The 20,097-nt window shown below is 51.1% G+C and overlaps 1 protein-coding gene across 1 annotated transcript in view; it reads right to left on the bottom strand.

Moving 5' to 3' along the window:
• Positions 1 to 2,705: 2,705 nt before the first annotated feature.
• Positions 2,706 to 20,097, bottom strand: part of LOC100900890 (puromycin-sensitive aminopeptidase) — a 33,135-nt gene continuing 15,743 nt past the window's right edge. The window contains exons 2-21 of the mRNA XM_003746467.1: positions 17,781 to 17,928; positions 13,687 to 13,849; positions 12,074 to 12,195; positions 11,785 to 11,986; positions 11,507 to 11,655; positions 11,031 to 11,119; positions 10,715 to 10,829; positions 10,501 to 10,632; positions 10,236 to 10,373; positions 8,596 to 8,751; positions 8,249 to 8,356; positions 5,909 to 6,016; positions 5,582 to 5,716; positions 5,034 to 5,256; positions 4,648 to 4,735; positions 4,368 to 4,488; positions 4,129 to 4,230; positions 3,947 to 4,044; positions 3,160 to 3,271; positions 2,706 to 2,980 (exon numbers count right to left, since the gene is read on the bottom strand). Of these exons, the coding sequence (XP_003746515.1) occupies positions 2,861 to 2,980; positions 3,160 to 3,271; positions 3,947 to 4,044; positions 4,129 to 4,230; positions 4,368 to 4,488; positions 4,648 to 4,735; positions 5,034 to 5,256; positions 5,582 to 5,716; positions 5,909 to 6,016; positions 8,249 to 8,356; positions 8,596 to 8,751; positions 10,236 to 10,373; positions 10,501 to 10,632; positions 10,715 to 10,829; positions 11,031 to 11,119; positions 11,507 to 11,655; positions 11,785 to 11,986; positions 12,074 to 12,195; positions 13,687 to 13,849; positions 17,781 to 17,928 (2,629 nt within the window). The 3' untranslated portion in view covers positions 2,706 to 2,860. The remainder of the gene's footprint in view (positions 2,981 to 3,159; positions 3,272 to 3,946; positions 4,045 to 4,128; positions 4,231 to 4,367; positions 4,489 to 4,647; positions 4,736 to 5,033; positions 5,257 to 5,581; positions 5,717 to 5,908; positions 6,017 to 8,248; positions 8,357 to 8,595; positions 8,752 to 10,235; positions 10,374 to 10,500; positions 10,633 to 10,714; positions 10,830 to 11,030; positions 11,120 to 11,506; positions 11,656 to 11,784; positions 11,987 to 12,073; positions 12,196 to 13,686; positions 13,850 to 17,780; positions 17,929 to 20,097) is intronic.

Here is a 20,097-nt window from a genome sequence, read left to right as displayed (position 1 = left end):
TTGGACGGCAGCAGTTATCGAAGTAAAGGAGTCGAGAGCTTGGAAAATGATTCCTCCGGATCGAACGCCGGTGCCGCTTGCTCATGACAGGCCCATGAAGGAGGATCACGGGTCTGCGTTTGTGGGGGGAAGACTTGATGCGCTCTCCGGCTTCCCGAAGAGTCACCATTCCTCTTCATAGTCGATTCCCAGCTCGTAATCGCTGATCGTGCGACCGACCGAGTAGTCCGACCGGACTGAGCTCAATCTTGAGGTTCGCATAGCCGTCGGGCACGTACTGTCCGGTTACCAGTCACGAGACCGGATGACATCTCCGTATTTGAGGTATTTTCTCAAGAATTCATTACCATCGATTTAAAGCTGCCTGCTCAGAAAATTCCTACGTGAATTCGGTCGACGGCTGATTGTGAGCAGAATCGAAAGCGATTCCTCTCACAAGCAGTCACTCTCACCAGCATATCCTTGATCCTATTGGAATATGAACCGCCGAAAAAGGGAAAACGCCTTTCTGGACACCGTTGACGACTCGGCGAGTCGTCTTGTCGATCGGCGAATTCTCAAAAGCCAGACTCCCCGCCGATAAGAGGACGATCGGCGAATCGATCGATCGGTCAATCAATAGATTCTCGAATCTATGCAAAAACAAGCCGAAACGATCGATCGTTGCAATTTTCGGTTACTTGCCGACCACTGACGAATCTGAATCCGTTCGGAATCTATTGGATAGCGTTCCGGACATCAGCGGGTAGCCTATCGACCCCGCCTAGTTTTGATATCTCAGATGAGTCGAGTGAGGAGCATTCACGTGGATCGGATAGATCCTGCGGCTCCGAGCCGATGTGGATTGATACAAAGAGGTTGAAAGCATGCGATTGATAGGGAGACAAGGGCTCGCCATCCATCTGCAATAGTTCGGCCGCCTTATCGCGCCGTCCAAATATACCCAGGGTGCTCTATGGCTTCATCAACGATAAGCGTTAAGTAGTAACATTCTATCGATTAGGACGCGGGAACGTCTCTTCTGATCTGCGTCTTCATGCTCTCAATCGGAGCCCCGTGATCGCTTCGGCTGGATATTCAGGAATCCTTCTCTCGAAGAATATTTCCAGGAGCAGTGAGCTCATCGATCGTTGCCTTATCCAGAAATCAGTTGATGTGCCATGACCTGACTTCCTCCTCAAAGGGGTAGAACGGGGAAGTCTCTGATTTCCGTAATCGATCGGCGGGCTCCCGGCACATCCCGATAAGGGTCCTCGTCCCTGCATTAGATCCAGGGAAAAGCATCCTATGGGCTTATCTCTCTTCACGCTCCTGGGAAGTGTTTTGTCTCGAAGAGCGTGTGAGCCCTGGTGTCTGACTAGTAAGTGCTCACGTACACAGCCGAAACACGAGAGTATTTGCTCTGGCTCCTGAGTGGCTAGGTGGCGCGGGAAAGTATCTATTTGTGTGTGTCGGATTGTCCGTACGACAAGATGGAAACATTTAAGACGAAGTCGTGTCCGTGATAACGTCGTCGATAACGTGTCGATTCAAGTGGGTGTCGCTCGAACAAGGCGGTGTCGGCAGAACAGCGAGAAAGTTCTCTGTTCACACCCGATTGTGAGCTTTTGAGAGCCGCTCGTTATCTGACGGCATCAGAAACGATTGGGACAGGGGGAGTATTCTGTGCCGATGCGCTACAAGTCTGGTCAAGCTTCTTCATCCTTGCAATACGTCTCACCATCGTGGGAGAAGCTGACGATGGCGATGCGGAGTGGAAGGAAACGAGACCTGGATGAAGAACTACCACGGAGATCGGAGGAGGTCGTAGCCGATGTGCTTATCGAATGGTCATTTGCTTCGAGAGAACAGTCAACGACTATCGATGTTGCCGGAGCTGCTGATGCGGCCTTTTCTGGCGCTCCGGCATCCGTATCGCTTCACTTGTTCCAGCTCAGCCGTTGTCAGACGGGTTATTTATGGAGTCCACGGCTCGATTGACAAATACGAAAAAAAAACACGACATTTGCATTTAAGTAAGCCGAATGCCGATGCCCCGAACCACTTTCCCGAGTTGTGTTCCTTCCGACGCATAGAGTGGGTTCATTCTGGAGGACCTTCCGATCTATTCCAGAATCCGCGGCAGTGAAAATTCGGAGTGAATTCCGAAATCCGAAAGTTGAATTGCCTCGAATCGAGATTAAACTGTCCATCCGGGAGTGAATCCGAATTCGATGAGTCCACAGAGGAAAGAGATGAGGGTATCTATTCCGCGGTTCTGCCGTTTTAAGACACTACAGTATTTTTTTCTTTGACGGATGGCATCAAGTCCGCTTATGGTAAAGAACTGATCAGTGGAGAAAATCTCATTCGCGAGAGCTAATGGGGGCACCGCTATGTAGCAGATATCTCTCCCAAATGAAGCTCACGTATTGGATCCCTCAGTTTTTCAGGGATAGTTCCTCGTTGGATCGAAAAGAGCGATCACCATATTTGCTCTGATAAAGGGGCATGCCCATATAATCTCCCGCAGTCCCAATAAAGTGCATCCCAACTTCCCCTCAAGCCAATGAGACAGCGATTCACCCCTGGTATATTCCCGGAACAATGATTGGAACAATCCGGGCACAAATAAGCCTGCCAGGTACGAGGTTTTGGGCGGTTCTGTATCGAGCTGTCGAAATACGATAGGACGATCCGTCTAACCTCCCGACGGCACCACTGAATTTCGGTTGGAAAACATGTTTTATTTCGATCTAAGGGGAATATCCAAAGTCTATCCGTAAACATCGTCAGAGTTCATGTCCCGTTATAGTATCAATTATCGTCAGTAAAATCGTATGGAAAATCGCTATCCCGACTGGGGTAGGGGGTGTCCTATCTAATTAAGTTTGGAAAAAAATTCTTTGATCAACTGTTCGTCTCTCTGTAGCCATCTCGCGTTGGAAATGATGTTCTCGATGCTCTGTCTGACCGTCAGTTCCGCGCCTGGAATATTTTTCTGTAAAGAAGGAAATTGGAGTGAGCTCAGACCGGAGTTCCAGACCCGAGGATATCCAGACTCGAGACGAGAGATTATATTACATTCAGATTCGAATATTCACTTCCGTAGGCTTCCGCTCAGTGAACTTTTGGAGTCACTCGCGCCCTTCCGGATATGAGCCAAGAGAGAAAACGCACCGTTGCAAAGAAGTTCTCCACCTCCTTCGCTTTCTCGAAAGAACTGAAATCTTCGGTGACTCCTTTGATCAGACGGGTCAGAAGATGACCGGAAGCGTAGTTCGTCTTGTACCTTGAATAGAATACCATTCGATAAAAGAATATCCGTGGGATATCACAGCTCTGATGAGGTTCCGTTTCGGATGCGATCCCACACATTCCAGACCGACGCCGACGGGTGCTCGAGTGGTTTGCACGTTCATCAGTCCCCGTGCGAAAAAGCGTTCCTCTCCGCGCCGGAGTGCCGCAACGACGCTGCTCTTGAGGGAGGTGGCAAGGGTTCGATCCCCGCTGCCGACGAAAATTCCCCCCGGATCTCTTCACGGAGTAGCAGGTACTCGACCTCGATCCTCCTGAGTACACTTGTTCTCTTGACCCGTTTTCGGAAGCAATGCGGAAAACATCACCCTGGACGTTCAGATTGGAATTTCGAAACAATTCGAATTGGAACAATCCCACGCGTTTCTAAAAATGGCGAATCCCTCCATATATGTCCTGTAGGATGGTTTCTACGAGAGGACCCTTCGCCTCCCGACTCCCGATGCCCATGTTGAATGGGTTACCTTGTATATCAACCACATACCACGCTATCAAAGCGAAGAATTCTCCGACGGAACTTTCGCTTCGATCCCCGATTCCCAAAGCTTGAAGAATCTCTATGTTCTGACCGGGGACTGATCGCGAGGTGTCTCGCTCGATTCCTTTAGATTCTCATCCCAAAAAATATTTTTCGAGGAGAGTTACTCACATTTCGAAGTTGGTTGTGTAGTGCTCCCAGACTTTGTTCCTTCCCAATGCTGTGCTGGCGACTGACGAGATGACGAAAGGAGCATCTTGAATCCGAACCTGTAAGCCACATTTCATTACAAATCACGCCCCGCACCTCCTTCCCGCGCGAAAAGCACGAACTCGGGACACCTCGATTCTCACCTCGGTATCCGCGAATTGGATCACTTTTTGGATGTAATATTCGTCGACCACGTGTCCGAGCGAATTAGCAATACGATTGGCTTCTTCCTTGAGCGTGGTTTCCTGCGCACAAAAACAGATGATGGCAGCGGATTAGCCGACCAAACAACAAAATACATAGATCGAAGGACAGTCAATCGTGGTACAAAATGATCTCCGATCGATGCCCAATCAATGCGAGGCAGAGAAGCAGCGCTTACCTTGTGGAGCTTCATCATCCGAACCCAAGTTTCGCTGTTCATCGTTTTAGCCATAGCTCTGTAGACAGGTTGACGGATGTCAGCCATGAGTATTTTCTTCTTGCTGACATGATCTGCGAACCTGGAAGTCGCGTCGGACAAAGAATACGTGTCAGCAGCTCAGAGCTTCGATGAAAAGGGGCATTGGTGCGAGAAATGATTCAGCCGTAGCGTTGGGATATGATCCTGCGGATCAATAATACATATATGGATCATCGTATCACAACTCCGGATGGCTTACCTCCTTCGCGCCTCTCCGAGGACTTCTTTGTCGCCAAAGGTCACCAGCATTGTCAGGACTTGCACTCGCAAGAGCATCGTTGTGTGTACTGTTAAAAATATAGAATCCTCAGGACATCTCGGCTCTGAGCCCATATTGACTAGGCTTCGCAACCGCGGTTAATAACCGCAATTGCGGTTTTTCTTCAACATGGTACTCTTTGAAGGACAGCGAATAACCGCAGTCAATAACCGCGATTTTTCATGAGATTTTCGGTCTTTTGCAAAGCCTAATATCGACGCACGCTTCCGCCATCACGACTATATTCTCAGCGGCGCAAAGAAAATGAGAAGTTGTTGTGAAGCGGGATTTCCTCAGATAATACTGGAAAATCATTATCCACCCACCGTCATCTGTTTTAGGATCCCAACCGAGCTTCTCATATATCTTTCGATAGAGTCCGCGACCAAACTCATGCAACTTCAGCTGCAAATCTTCGCGCTCGGATAAAAGAACGTTGAGCTTCTCAAACAGTGACGCAATCGAAGTCCATACGGAGAAGTCTGTTTCGTTCTCGTATGCGCGAGTGAGTTGGAGAACCTCTGTACTGTTTCTGTAACCACTTTGGACCTGTAAGAGGATTTGGGCGTGAATGAATTAAAAAGACTGCGTAGCGTTCTGGACATTGAATGGGATTCGAGTGGAACATAGGGAAAATCCAATGCCGAATGAAATTACAGTGCACCGTTCCAGAACCAATAGGATTAGGCGAGGGAAACAACAAGGTCGCGAATGAGATATTCATTCCGAACCATCGTTAGATCGCGAGACCCATTCCGAGGGAACGATTCCCCCGGAAATGAGGGGAGCGATAGCGGCACATAAACTCAAAGACACGGTTTCTGACATTCATTGTGAGTCGTTGAATTTCGCTATTCGATTCATGGATACTCACGCAGGCTGAGATGTCGGCGTGCAACATGTAACGGTCGACTGCGGACAGTTTAAGGTCTTTGATGGCTGGGAGGAATGCTTGCAGACGGTCTGTTTCGTATAAGGTGCGGAATGGGGAGACGGCTCCATGATTGACCTGCGGATTCAATCTTCCGGCTTGAAAAGATACGGGGAATGGAAGGAGGAGGGAAGCGCTGATATTCTCGCGACGAATTATATCTCTCACATCTGTAGTCCCGCCACCTTCCAGGTTCCCAGTGGAGTTCGGCGGGATCTCGACACGAAAACCTCTGGAACTTGGAAATTCTTGCGAGAAATCGCAACTCACGTGAATCCAGTCGGCGTCCGAGGCATTTTCCACAATGATTTCCTGCGTTGGCGTTTCGAGAAGGATTTGCTTCAGCTGGTTCTTCGAAGTCGCGATATCGATGGGAACCTGAGGGGAGAGCGGGCAATCAAAACAAAATCATACGCAGCTCGCGAACGGCGCTGGAAGCTTGGCCGGTGAGGAAAATATCCTGGTCGACTTCGAGGCACAACGACCGGCTGGGCTGGCGGATATATCATCGGGATTTCGAGGCTGAATGCAGCGCGGCTTCATCAGCGTTCCCGAGGACTTCGGTCACCTTGCGAAACTTTTGCTTGTCAGAGTTTCTCTTTCGAGGAGGGAATCCAGTCCGGATCCAGATTTCCTCTCGATTTTGCGACGCGGAAAGCGCCCCCGCAGTCAATCAGACTCCGATCCCAAGATCAGGTCCGAGCGCCCATTCAAGAGCACGACGGGATCAGACCGAATTCCACTCGATCGAGCTCAGATATCAATGTCAATCTGATCCCCGGTAGGGTCGAGAGTTCGAGAGAGACCCCACCGAGAGACTGTGAGGCCATGCAGATCGAACGGGAGGCTGCGATGAGGTAGCGATTCATCAAGAGAGCAGACTGGTGGTCATTCTCGTTTCCGCAAGAAGTCAACGGGTACCGTATGAATTCGAGACCAACGTCGGCTTGGTTTTTTTCTGAGCCGGAGGTCCTCATGATCCAGTTCGATCCTGCCAGCCCTCTCCCGAGGGATAATCGGAATATGGTCGTCTCTTGGTATTGAAACTTTCGATGGATTCAACGGATATATTTAAATGATAAACTCCACGGATCTCGGGCGACGCGGATGCGAGAGGAGGACATGTGACCTGATTCGGCGAAGTGTCCCGAGACGAGGACAGCCCGTACGAAACAGCGGTCGAGGAAAAACTTCATTTTGAGCTTGGACAACAGTACGAGAGGTAGACTACCGCAGTCACTGTTGGCCGTCATCGAAAAGGCTTGATCCGGAATGCTCACACGCGCGTGTGTTCGTCATTCTATGACAAGCCCGCATCCCTCGAAGCTCAACCCGAGCCCGGTTCTCGAATCCTCGACTGAAATGAGCTTCGAACATTGCTACGATATAATCCCAAATGTAAGCAGGTCGCGAGAACCTCCCTACTTTCATCGAGGCAGAATGCGGGCATCTGGAAGAGTTGAAACGCGTCTTGTCGACATACACGCGTCGAATTCCTTGAGAGTACTCGCATTCGCGAAACTCCTTGAAGACTTCTCTGAACCTATGTGATTTGACTCCGGTACGACATGAGCCCATAACGGCTCGAATCGACGAATATTCGACGAGGGGGGTGCACGTGGGGTATACGGGACGACGGAAAGTGTAGAGGAACATCGGAGAGCCCACAATGGGGGCAATTCGAGCTCGGATGCTGAGAGTAGTATCAATTCGGGAAGTTATCATTCTCTTACTCTCTCTGGTCTAATTATGGAGGGAGCTCGGGAGAAAGAATTGAGAGGTATAGGTAAACTCGACTCGAATCTCGGGGAGACTTCTTTTCAAGTCATCGATGGTCAGGAGGTTTAGGATAAAAATTGCGCCTGACGCGACCTTGGAGCTCCTCTCGGGAAGATAACCAGCCACGCGGTCCAAGGATGGACGTCGAGTAGCGATTTGCGTGCTCCGCCTCCGACTGGACTCAACCCTCCCCCTCTTGACACAATTTGGAGCACAGTCCCGAAAACTGGCGAATCCACGCGATCCGATTTTAGATTTCAAGATGTGACATGTGATTTTAAGACATGCTGCTATTCCATGAACCTATTTGTCCGCTGAAAATCATAAGATCTGCTCCGTTCCGAGAGCTGCACATCACCCCCACACATCTCTCCCACACAGCCATCGAATGATGTACCTCGAAGCTCCATCCCGCCAAGAGGAATTCGACAGCGAGAGAGAGAATACTGTAAGGTTCTGAAAGAAATTCCGGACGGCTCAAACCTACAGGGAAATGTGAAGAGCTCGGAAGGTCGAGGCGGGATCTCTCTGCTCTTATGGGGAGCGGATGTTTCGAGGAAGTAATGGATTCTCTGCACCGACGAAGCCAGACTCGTGTTTACGAGCAGCTACGCGAGAACGATGCCTTCTCCACCGATGTTTACAACAACAACAACACGCCCGTGAGGAGAAAGATAGAATCTCAATGGGGAACGTTATCCTAACAGATTGAAGAACGCGCGGGAATCCGTATGACTCCGGGGAGAGAGCGGAAGGCCGGCTCCTGTTGATATTTCCCACTTCTTACGGTGGATCTCAGAGTGTTTTCAAATGAATAGCGAACGAACTTACCTTCCAAATTGGCTGGGACTTCTTGCGCTGTGGGGTTTCGGCCCAAGAGTAGAATTTCTCCTGACTCAATGTGAGGATTACGTTGGCGCCGTCTTTTCGCGATTTCACCTGGAGAAGCCCAATTTCTTCATTCGTTGCCAGCCTCTCCGGTCAAGGGAACCACATTACCTCCCACGGTCTCGATCATTCAATTCAATCTTTACGAGTTCATTCCCATCTCCGAACGTTCGGAGTCGAGGGCCGAATCTCCATTGGTTGCACGGATGATTCATGGCTCGCTCGCGATTCCGAATAGCCAAGGTTATTTTGAGCAGAAACGAAATATTATCCGATGAACGTTGTTTTACCGAGATCAGAGGGAAGCCCATCTGCTTCACCCAGGTGTCCATTATTGATTGAACCGGAACTGAGGAGGCTTCTTCGAGAGCCCTCCACAAATCGCTTGTGAACGTATTCTTGTATTTGTTTTGGGATAAGTACAGCTGCATGCCTGCCCGGAACTTCTGAAAATCGAAATAAAAGGCGGACTAGCTAGATAAAATCCGCATATGATCCCAGCTCGATCAGAGCGTTTCCAGACGCAGGACATGCGACGGCGATCTCTCTCTGAATGAATCTTGGGAACACTTTTGGATCGCTTTTATCGTGTTCCAGGTTCTCCATTCGTTGAGAAATCCTCGGGACTCTTCCTCATGGAGGGTCGGTCGAGTTCGCGCACCCTAGGTGAATCAGGACCGTCAGTTTCTTCTTTCTGGGCACACGTCCTATAACTAAGAAGCAGCGCCAACCGCAGCGCTCCTGGCGGCCCCCCCCCCCGCCTTCGGAAGGTACACGGAAGATTCCCGCGAGCTTTACGCAAAACGAAATGCCGAAAATAACGAGAAGCCTCGGCTTCCCCACGAAATCGAGAAACGGAACTACTGCGATAATAGTCTCAGTCAGTCTTCCTGGAGTTTACCGCGAAAACCATTGCCACGCAGGACGAGCGCTGGTCTCATGCGGCTCACGAACTCTTCTGCGAGATGCGGCATTCGATTTTTTCCGATTTTTCGCTGGGAGCCTAGGCGAACCGAATTTCCCGCCTCTCAGTTCCGCCCTCCTCGTCGCAAAGCGAAAATTGCTTCCTCCTGGCGCACAATCTGTGTAGCACGTTCAGATTGCTAATAATGAGACTTCAGATTCATTATTCTTTCAGATTCGCCGTCTGATTCTGAACGGTAGGGGGGGAAGTTCCAACGAGAATTTTCTCCCAGCGACAACAGATAATGAGGAAAGAGTTTCCCATGTCGGCTGTCAATTGCGCTCCAGCGCATTCCATTCGGTCTCAAGGGGACCGCATCGACTCCGGAGCACCCATCTCGCCGTTGTCGGCCTTGCCGACTAGGGGCGTTCGAGAGACCGTGAGCACATTTGTTTTCAGGAAGACAAATCCGCTCAAGGTCGTTGCTGAATCCCGAGCTGACTCGATCTCTCGCATCGTCAACATTCGAGACATCACGTGAGACAGAGGTACGCGACGAATATTTGGACGGATGGACAATCGCGAAAGATTCCCCCTAGGAAGAATGAAAATAGCCATCGGTGAATAGTGATCCTTCTCGATCTCTGACCCTGATAGCATCTTGTGATGACAGCACGTTTCATTCTGTCCAGCGAGGCTCCCGCTATAAAGAACGAGGCTGAAACAACAGTGGATTGAAGGCATCTGCCCAGGGAGTCGGAAAGCCTTCCCAGGGGGCAAACAATGTCCACTACCGTTGTCACGCCCGTTGTCCGAAAAAGAGGCGCAGTCACAAACTCTGTCTGACTACAAAATTGAGGTCCCGCCGGCTGCTCCGTTGACATCGGATATCGAATCAACTTGTGCAAGGGAAGCGCAAGTAACAGTAAACGGATGGATCGGGCAAGACTATTCTTCCAGGACAGACAACATCACCGCATAGTGCGGCGTGGAAAGCATCGGGTTCGGACCATGGATTCTACTAACCTTATCGCCGATGTAGTTGTTTAGCATTCGTATGATGGAAGCACCTTTCTCGTAAGAAATGAGATCAAAAATTTCATCCACCACAGCAGGGTGTTCGATCGGGACCTCAATCGGATGCGAGCTGTCGAGCGCGTCGAGCTGGATGAGGGAACGAATACAACAAATGAGAATAGCATCGATGCCTGACGTGCTCGTCTCAGGGGAGTATGTCTCGAGCGCGAAGGCATCTCCATCGAGCACGCTCCTCCTGAAGCGGTGAACTCACCCCGAGCGCCTGATTCAGGCCCTCCGATACGAATTGAGTCCAAATGTCGTACTCGGGGAAAAGAGCGTGTGTCGCAAGGTTCTCCATGAAGCGAGCGAAACCCTCGTTAAGCCAAAGATCGGTCCACCATTGCTGAAATCGGGTTGGTCCTCTAATTGGATATGCTTCCTCTAAGGAGTCTATTTGCATACACACAGTTCTTAAATCAACTCACCATCGTTACCAAATTCCCGAACCACATATGGGCCAGCTCGTGGCTGATGATGGCCGCTATGGTCTGTTTTCGAATGGTTGACGTGTGGGTCGGATCGTAAAGGATGAGGGTTTCCCTGATAATTCAGTGGAGAATCGAGTTAGAATTAATTCTGCGGGGGCCTGATTTTCCCGCAACTTGGGGAACCTCCGATTCGTTCAAGGTACGAGCAACCCAAACCTCCGGTCTAGCGAAATCAGCTCAGGAGGAATTCGCTTGGCAGGAGGAAGTGACCACCAGTGCAGTTTTCCTCTGTATGACTGCGTTAGCGAATTACCTGCACGTGATGAGACCCCAATTCTCCATGGCACCAGCTTCGAAATCTGCGATGGACACGAGATCCGCTTTCGGAAGTGGGTAAGACACCTGCGAATGAGCTCGTGTGAGCCGGATGCTAGCGGGCCGTAAATATCTCGAAAAGAAACCCCGATTCCCCTCCCTCGTCGTCGTACTCGAAGTATTTGCGCGATTTTTCCGCCCAAGAACCCCTGAACACTCTCGAGAAGACTTTCGAAAACACATGTATTTATCTTGGGGCGACAGAGCTGGCGGAAAAACTAATAACGATAGAAGAGTTCGAGGAGTTCCACGCTCTTGAGTGGTCACGGACGAGTCTGCCAGGGTCGGAGCCCCAGACGAAGGAGCTCGTTGCAACAAAAAAATTCAATATGACGATTCGTTCCCCGTCGGTGTTCACACGGCGCCATGCGAACAATGCAACGAAAACTCGTTGTGGCTTAGTTTCTTACTCACATTGTAGTATTTTTCGAAGAAGTCCAGCGCCTTGACAGCGGTGTCCAGGGCGTACCTCCCTTGTTCTTTCTTGCCGAGAGGCACGTAAGCTCGGACTCGGATCTTACTCTGCGTGATTCCCTCGACGTAATCGTATTCGCCGACCACAACTGTTCCGTATCGGGATATATTTAGGGAGTTTAGTTTTTCTATTTATTCGAAACGATTTAAGCTATCCTTCAATTTCTTGAAATCAGGATTCCTGGAATGAGGTTCCCGAAGGATGTCTCGAACTTTACCGGCTACGAGGTAGGTGCTCATTTTCGGTGTCGTCTGGAAGCGGACGACTTTCCACTCGTTGTCCTCGGGGAGCGGTTGCTCGTCGATAGGCAGCATGTTGGAGAGCGCCAACTTGTCTTTTCGGACAATCAGAGTCAAGTTGAACGTTGCTTTGATTGCGGGTTCGTCCCAGCACGGGAAGGCACGATGAGCATCCATGGGCTGCCGAGAACAAGTTCAATGCAGAATATTCGCGACGCCGGCCATCCACTTCCGCTTGTTTACTGCGGAGCATCAAGAAAGGCTTACCTCGAATTGAGTCACGGCAAAATAGGCGTCTTCTCCTTTGGCATTCTTGCTCTTGCTCCGATACAACCCACGTAGCTTGTCGCCGAGAATCCCTCGAAACTCACAGCTGAAAACGGCATCACCTGAAATATGAACAGAGGACGGCTCTTGAACTGGGATAACCTTGAACGAGGAACCCATGGGAATCCCGGAGCCCTCAGCCGGGCTTTGTCGTGAGGCCGAGTCCCCGGTGTTATTTCGTTCTCCGAAAGGAACTGACGAGAACGGGATCCTCTCAGCATCCATTCGATCTGAGACTTCTCCGGGACGCGACAACACAGGATGAGTCCGCGCAGAGTTCAGGAAATCCGATTCCGAAAATCAAATACATTTCGTCGTCTATCGACTTGGCGTGCGACAAACTTCGGCGCCGTCAGAACATGGTCCCGACAGAAGAGGGAGCATGAGAACTTTTCCACCACAGGAGTCCAGCGCCCGTCTGCGTTCTCGAAAACTCCCACACAAGTCGAATTCCTCCCCAGATGATTCACCCACCCCTAGCCCAATCTAGCCCTCTATCGGCTTTTAGCGATATCAGGGGGAGCAGGGAACAATCTCCGACTCGATGGGGGAGAAGCCCGAGAGTTCGAGAAATTCGATCAAAATTTTGATATATTCGTTCGAGCTATCTCTATTCCCCGGGCGACACGGCGGACAGGGGCGCCGCGAACGATAAGTGCTTCAATCCGACGGAATATTCTGTGAAGACAATCTGCGCGTGGCAGTCGGGATTCGTCTCATGAGAGATCTCGCGGAGTCCTCGAGGAGAGACGAATGACTCGAATCTTTCGAAAGAGCATCCGACTTGTTGTTAAGTCTAACGAACGCTACCTACTCCCAAAAGTCCGGAAAAGCGTCGCGATTCCAAACGTCGAATTCCCGAGCGACGGATCCTGAGTGTACTCACTGTCAGGTGATCGTCTCTCTACCACCGGAGTTTATCCGGTCAGCCAGCTCGCAATTTAATCGAACGACTGCGATAGGGATGTGAGAGGGGCAGCGCTCCGTGTCCTCACAGGATCTATTGACTCTTTCCTCTATTTACCGGGAGCGAGTTCCTCGGGGAGGATCCCCAATCTTAGGGACGAGTCGACCGCGTCGAGCGGTACGAAAAAAGGCTGAACCTTTCAGAGCGAACGGCTCGCCGATTCCGAGTAACCTCATCAGAGATCTAAAAGTTTTTCGTATTCGTCTCGGCAAAGTAAACGGTCTCACCGAGTCAATCCTTTTCGGAGGGAGTCGAGGAGAAGCACCGTCTCGCATAAATCGTATGTCTAGTTTCCCAGTTCCGGGGGATTCGAATGTATAAATCTATCTATCTCTTCGCGAGGTAATTATGTTCGGAGAGCTCGGGAGCTCTCGGATCATCCGAGAATTCGACGATCGGCTCGAACAGAACTCCGACTGTTCTGAATCGGAATCAAATGAGGCATCCGACGGCGACACGCGGCTATGTTGTAGTTGCCAGGCTGCGTGGGTGTTTCCATCCGACTCTCGTCGCCAGGAACACTAGCCCAACTGGAATCAGGCTCTCTACTTATGAAACGAATTCTGTATCTTTTTTTTCTGCTCACCGATAGGGATTTCCTCGTCGAAAACGAAGAGTAACCGTTCCTCGTCGGGGAGGATCTTGATCTCGGGTTTGAGGACTTTGCCAGATGATACTATCGCTAGCTCTGCGTTCGAAACATTCAGCTGATCTGAGTCTAGTTTCAGCGTCCGCGACGCCTCCAACACCTGGAAGAAGAACTTCGGTTGAGTCGACTCAGAGCTATTTCACAAACGAGGGCCTGTTCCAAAACTCGCCGAGTAGACGAAGGAGAGACTTTCAAAGGAGGACAGTTCGCGGATCGGCGCAGGCTCCCAGCGATTGAGGGAGACGGACGTCCTAGATTCTGAAGTTCCCCACGGACAATACGTACAAAGGTTAAAACGTAGCTCACGCCTTCGAATCGACGCTCGCCATGTTCAGGTCTCCGACAGCGCCAAAGTTCCTCACGCTTCCAGCGACGACAATATCGGCTCGAAATCGACACTTTTGTGTCTGATGGAAGAAGCCACCCACGTATGTTCGAGTGATTCGTTCTACGCCGCCTACGCGAGCCAGAAGTGTCTGGGTGTTCCACGGAACGTGCGTCCATCCCTTGGGGAAGGGCGTTCTTCCACCAGGCTATTAGAGATATGAAAGCCTGCTTTTCGTTCCCCTCGCGTATTATTCAATGTCAATAACAGTCGACGGTGAAACCGTTTCATGAGCTTTCGAGGCCGCAGTTTACTTCTCTACCCGGTGTCTCCCCGGGAGGCTCTAGCCCTGCGAGTTCTCAGCTAGAGTTCAGCGGCCGGTCCCCGTCGAAGAGACTGGCGCACTGCCGCGATCATTTCTCGATCCCGCCGATCGCTCGGGATGACCCTCGACCCCGGAATTCATGTCAGAAGCCCCGACCTCCAGAACGTTTTTTGTCAGAGCTTGAGAAAACCCCTGAGAGGACTCGCGTTGAAATTTCGATCCGATCTGTTGTATGGGATACGATCAGATCGCTCGCCACCGAACAACCGAATCGTGCTCTCATGCCTTCTCACGTGGACCGCTCCGCGCATGAAAAGCTCCGCGATCATTCCTTTCCATGGGGAGATTTCCGCGAAAAGTCCGCAGGGCTCGGAAGAAACTCGGCAAGCTGTACGACGACGTCGGTGGGAGGAACACTCACAGCACCGAGGAATCGTTTCTCGTCGAATACGCGGGGAGTGTGTGTCCATTTCCCGGGCTATGCTGCTCAAGGCAACTCGATTACGACCGTAGAAATGGAGCTGTAGTGATTATATGAGCGAATGATGACAGCATTCGCAGAAATGCTTCTTCTTGATTACGGATGTCTCTCCGGAGGGCCAATCTGCGGGGAAGAGCATCATCAAAGCTCACCGCAATGTTTGCAAGTGCTTAGATAGCTCGCCGGAGTGCAGGCCTCGACAAGGAACGACCGTGAACAGTCCGGCCGTCGAATCCTCGCGTAAATCAACAGGCTGTTGTTGCGCTCGAGACCTCCCACGCGTTGCCGTAAATTGACTGCTGTCTAGCGTTCGGAGAGGACTTCAACAGCTACGACCCCGAAATTACGTCTCTTTTAGCGAACTTGACCGCGAATCGACCGGCGCGATTGACCTGTTCCAGGGACTCAGCGAAGGGAGAGGTTTCGGTGGTTAGGGGAAGACTCGATCGAGATTGAACTTCCGGCTCTCGCGAATCGGGTGCTCGCGGGATTCCATGGGCGGCTTCATCAGTCGAACGATATGATCACGCTCCTCGTTTGATAAACACGGCCTACGCTCGTAATAGCTCGTTCATTCCCCTTGAGACTGGACTAGGGTTACGCTCGCGGCTATCGGATCATCCAAGCCGCAGCTTGTGAATAAACATGTGACGAGCTTCCTCGGTGCGTCCGTGGAACGTTCCGTAAAAAGCACTTGTTGACTGTCGATTTGCGAGAGAGTAACCCGCCTCCGCGGGACTTCAAAGAACGGCCTCAGGAACTTGAATACCGAATACAGGCGTTGTAGGCAGAGGAGGGGGGAAGCGCGCCGACAAAAGGTTCAATGGCCGCTCGACGCCCACCATTTATTAGAGAAAACACGCAGATATCCTCTCATTCGACCGAGGCTCAGCCTCGGCGGGATGGTTCGATCGAGCCGCTGGAGTCCAAGCGCCGTTGTCAGACCGATAGCGCACATTCTCCAGGGACAATGAATTCACGAGAATCTCGAATAGAGTCGCATCTTCAGAGCGTCTCATTCGAACAAGGAAAGATGACGGACGACACAGTGAGTCCTCTCCTACTTGACAGCCAGCGAGCTGTTCGGAGCGATGTCATTGAGTACTGAATAAACTTGGGCTCAGCTCGTCAACATTGGCAGCCTTTCGGTATCATTCTTAATAACTCGAACGGAAGCAGCTTGTATTATCTCGATCATGCAATTTTCGGCATGATGACTATCTTCCGCTTCTTGTGGAATCGATCCTGGCCGGGAACAAGACCTCTGCTTTTTGAGCTGCATCCCCTCGGGGGTATCTTCGAATGAAAAGGGGACGCGCGCGGCACACTCGTCCAAAGTCGGGTTTCCGCTCTACCCGGTAGCCGTCACACGTCAGTTTGTTTAGGTATACGATTGCGCAGTAAACTGAGCGACCACGCATGATCATTCCCCATCAGCAGCAATCGATCACATGCTTATCAGCAGAACGAGGTATGACGGGGCTCTCACTGGAGGTTCTCTTTTCCATGACGCGAGGTATTCATTATGCTCAATGAAATCGCTCATTCAATATCTTGCTCACCGCCTACGAGCACAGCCCATGAAGATCTTGTCATTCCTTAAGTATCGGCTCTCGCAGCTCGATCGATGACGTCTCGAGAATCGCGGGGAGTGAGATAATCATTTTGGACAGGTTTCCGCTCCAGAGCTTGATCTCTATGCGAATCATTGAAGCTCTGTGTCGAGTTACTCAGTGAGATCGAATCCCATCGGAAAAAACATGGACGTGGCACGGGACAGACGTGTTGTATCTCCGGAGAGACCGCTCGAGCACAAGCTCTCGAAGAGTCCTCGAACTAGACTTCACCTCTGATACGATTTTGATAGCAGTTCCGGCCGGGCCGCGTGTACTCTCGTCGGTCGGTTCCGAGAGGGTGACGAAGCAACGGACGAGCTTCTCCGGAGTGGATCCCACGAACCCCAGACTCGGTCACAATCGCTAAAGTTCCAAAGAAAATAGAAAATACTGATTCGCTACCGCCTTCAAAGTCGATAGATAATTTCCCCGCGGATTCTCCTCCCTCCACTGAATCCAGAGCACAAATTGGTCGTTCTTGACTAAAACGACCGGCGTGACGTTCCGCTCAGTTCCGGGTAACGGTCGATACTCTCTAAGGAAGACTTATCGGTGGAAAAACGAAAACCAGATATGCATTTCGCCGTGACTTTGAGTTGCCTCCCATGTAGAAGAGGCAAAGAAATTGTTGTGGAACGTCAAAATCCCTTGATTGATTGATTTTTCCAGAGCCCTAAACGACGCACGCTCGAAAACGTAGACTCGTTACAGATATAACACGTAGACAGCGATGGAGAGGTTGAATGAAGCGACACACAACAACATTCCGCCAGAGAGAAAACGAGTGTCCCCCCACACCCTGTCGCTAGGAGACAGGCTAAAGGCCGCGTCACTCCACCTTTCTCTGAGCGACTCTCTGGACGATCCACTGACTCGGAGAAGTCGTCTCATTTCAGACCACTCCCCGCGTGTCCGCAATTAGAGCTCAATGGAATTTTCACATGCGTCGACCCTCGCCTACAAATGACCCTGACACAGTTGAGTGAGGAAACTAGACGAAAATAATGATCTCATGGGGCGCGCACGATATACCACAAATACATAACAGACCCAGTCATAGTGGAACGCATCCTCAGTGAATGGGTCGAGAGTCGAAAGACCACCCAAGGGTTCCGGTCCCGGAGTTTGACTCGAAACGATGACGTGCATTGATTCGCCATCCGCTTAAAAGATGCTGGAACTTCGGTTCCGAAGTCCGTGCTCGTGATTGTATAATAATTAATTTCGTCAATGCCTCCGGTGGAACTTCGCCGGTTGGGGAGGCAGCAGCTCGCCCCTACTCACCTTTACGGTGACTTTGATGGATCCTTGGAAAATAAATTCTTCGAGATCAGTTTTCAGAGTGATGTTATAACTTTCGGGAACGATATTCTTCGGCAACCGCTGGAACTGCGGCTTATGATCCGAGAGAGCCGAAGAGATGGCTGATTGGCTGTGGAGGAGTCAAAGGAGAACTTAATTAATAAACTGGGGAGGTTACGCCTCTCTCTCTCTCTCTCAGCCGCCTGCAGCGGTCCATTGTGGTCGAGGAGAAACTTGAATTAAGGGGGGCGAATTCCATTCACTGAGGAAGACATCGTGCGTAAGTCCTAGCAATTTTTCGGGTCTCGCTCCCACAATTCCTCAGTTCGATAAGCTTCACTCGGAAATCGTTGAGCTGGGCTCGATGGCGATTCAGCTCGGAGGAGAGCGGGACAGAATCTCCTCGGCTCGAGAGCCGTGGCTCCTTTCTGACGAGATGCACAGTCGACTGAGAGATGATCGCAACGACGTCCGAAAGGTATCGATGAAAGCGGCACCCGGTCAGAAACCTTACTTCAAAGATTCAGAAGAATTATCACCTGAAGGGGGCTTCGGATATGAAAGGTCTCAGCGGACGTCTGCGAGAGATTACGAAGAAGACCTAAGGGACGGCAAGGTTCTACGCGAAAGCTGATTCCAACCCGGGGTCTTGACTTGTGGATTCCAAGCTCATTGAGCCTGGTATCCGATTTTCGTAGAACTGGAGCGTCGCCTACAACTGAGTGGCCTACTGGATGGGGGACAAGGAGTACGGATGCCGGACTTTTCACAAACCGTCGTTCACACGGACGTCTAGAGGGAAACTCCGGAAGTCTGCATGTCCTGAGCCCATTTCGCGCCTGCTGGTCTCGGGTCGAGCCTGCTTGTCATCACGTCATCACCAAATTGACCAGAATGACTCGCCGGAATCAATCCCGGCGGGACCGGGTCGGCCCAAACCGTTCAACCCACTCACGGTGCAGCAGGGAAAGATCAGGATCGCTACTCGACACCAGTCGCAATCAAATACGGCGAGTTCGCCTATATGGATTAGGTGGTGCTCAAAACGTGTAAACGGCCGATATTTACCCTGTGAATGAAATCAGTTGACCCATCGTTATCGGAACGGCCACTTTCCAGATTATTGATCTCTATTGTAGTTCGATCGTCCGATGATAACGAATGATGCCGAATGCCATTCCGTCACGGAGAGACGGTCTTACTGCTAATCGCGGGGAGAATTGATAATCGAGAACTCGACAGAGGCCGGCAGACCCATCGACCGTTCGTCACGACGCCGGACGGTCTTGGCGTACCTCGCACTCGCGGCGTCGTACTTGATCCGCGGCCCATGTTGGTCGGAGTGGGAGCTTACGACCGAGTTTTGAAGGGGGATCCGATATCTTCTTTTGATCTTATGACGCAAAGTTTGGACGGACCGCGGTCCAATAAGAGTGTCGAATTACGCAATGAGTCGACTCCGGGACTGAACCCTCGGCCGTCGTGCGTGCCGAGCCGGAGAATTTTCATTCAAGAGATCGGGAGTTGCCCCTCGCTGGTAGGCCTAGCGAGAGCGTTGAAGGAAGCGAGGAAAATTATGGCCTCTCATATTTTCAGCAACGTCGATCGCCCGAACGGATTGGGTCGACTCCGATCGTCGCTGCCCGAACGGACAGAAAAACCTCCTGACTGCCAAAGCTGCCTCCCCATATATTGTACAGGGTCCCACTCGGGGACCCAGGCGTCACAAACGGGCATAGCTGCTACAAGAGCTTCTATACCCCTGTACGCAGCTACGGGGAGGCCCGACCCATGGGCACTGGCTCTACCGATGGCCCCACAGCGGACATCTGCGGACCGTAGGTCTAAATAATGTACACGTCTTGGTGATCCCCATCATTTCGCAGCGAAGCCGGGTCTGATTGTTTGGATATCAGCCGAGACAGGACTGGGTTGGTTTAGATTTGATCCGATTCGAATGGAGCGCAGTAGCCGCTACCTTTGCCGAGCGACACGCACACAGATCACGGGTGATGATCGCGAGTGAATGGATGGGCGAGTGAATCCACATTTCCGACTTTCTTCCACAACGATCGGTCCTCCTCATATGCTCGCAGAAAAGCGCCGAAGGCTCGTAATTATCCCGCCATCCTCCGTTTGTCGAGGAGGGTTCGATGAGATAAGGCTGAACCCTCAAAAGAAGACTAGCAAGGCCGACCATCCCGCTCTTTCAAAAAAAGTGGGAGGGAGAGACACTCATGAGCGAAGCCGCACGACTACAAGAATTTGCTCTCCTTACGCAGGATCATGCGAAGCCTTC

Source organism: Galendromus occidentalis, unplaced genomic scaffold (genome assembly GCF_000255335.2).
Source record: "Galendromus occidentalis unplaced genomic scaffold, Mocc_1.1 scf7180000077497, whole genome shotgun sequence".
NCBI lineage: Eukaryota > Metazoa > Arthropoda > Arachnida > Mesostigmata > Phytoseiidae > Galendromus > Galendromus occidentalis.
This window is presented reverse-complemented; position numbering and strand designations above follow the sequence as displayed.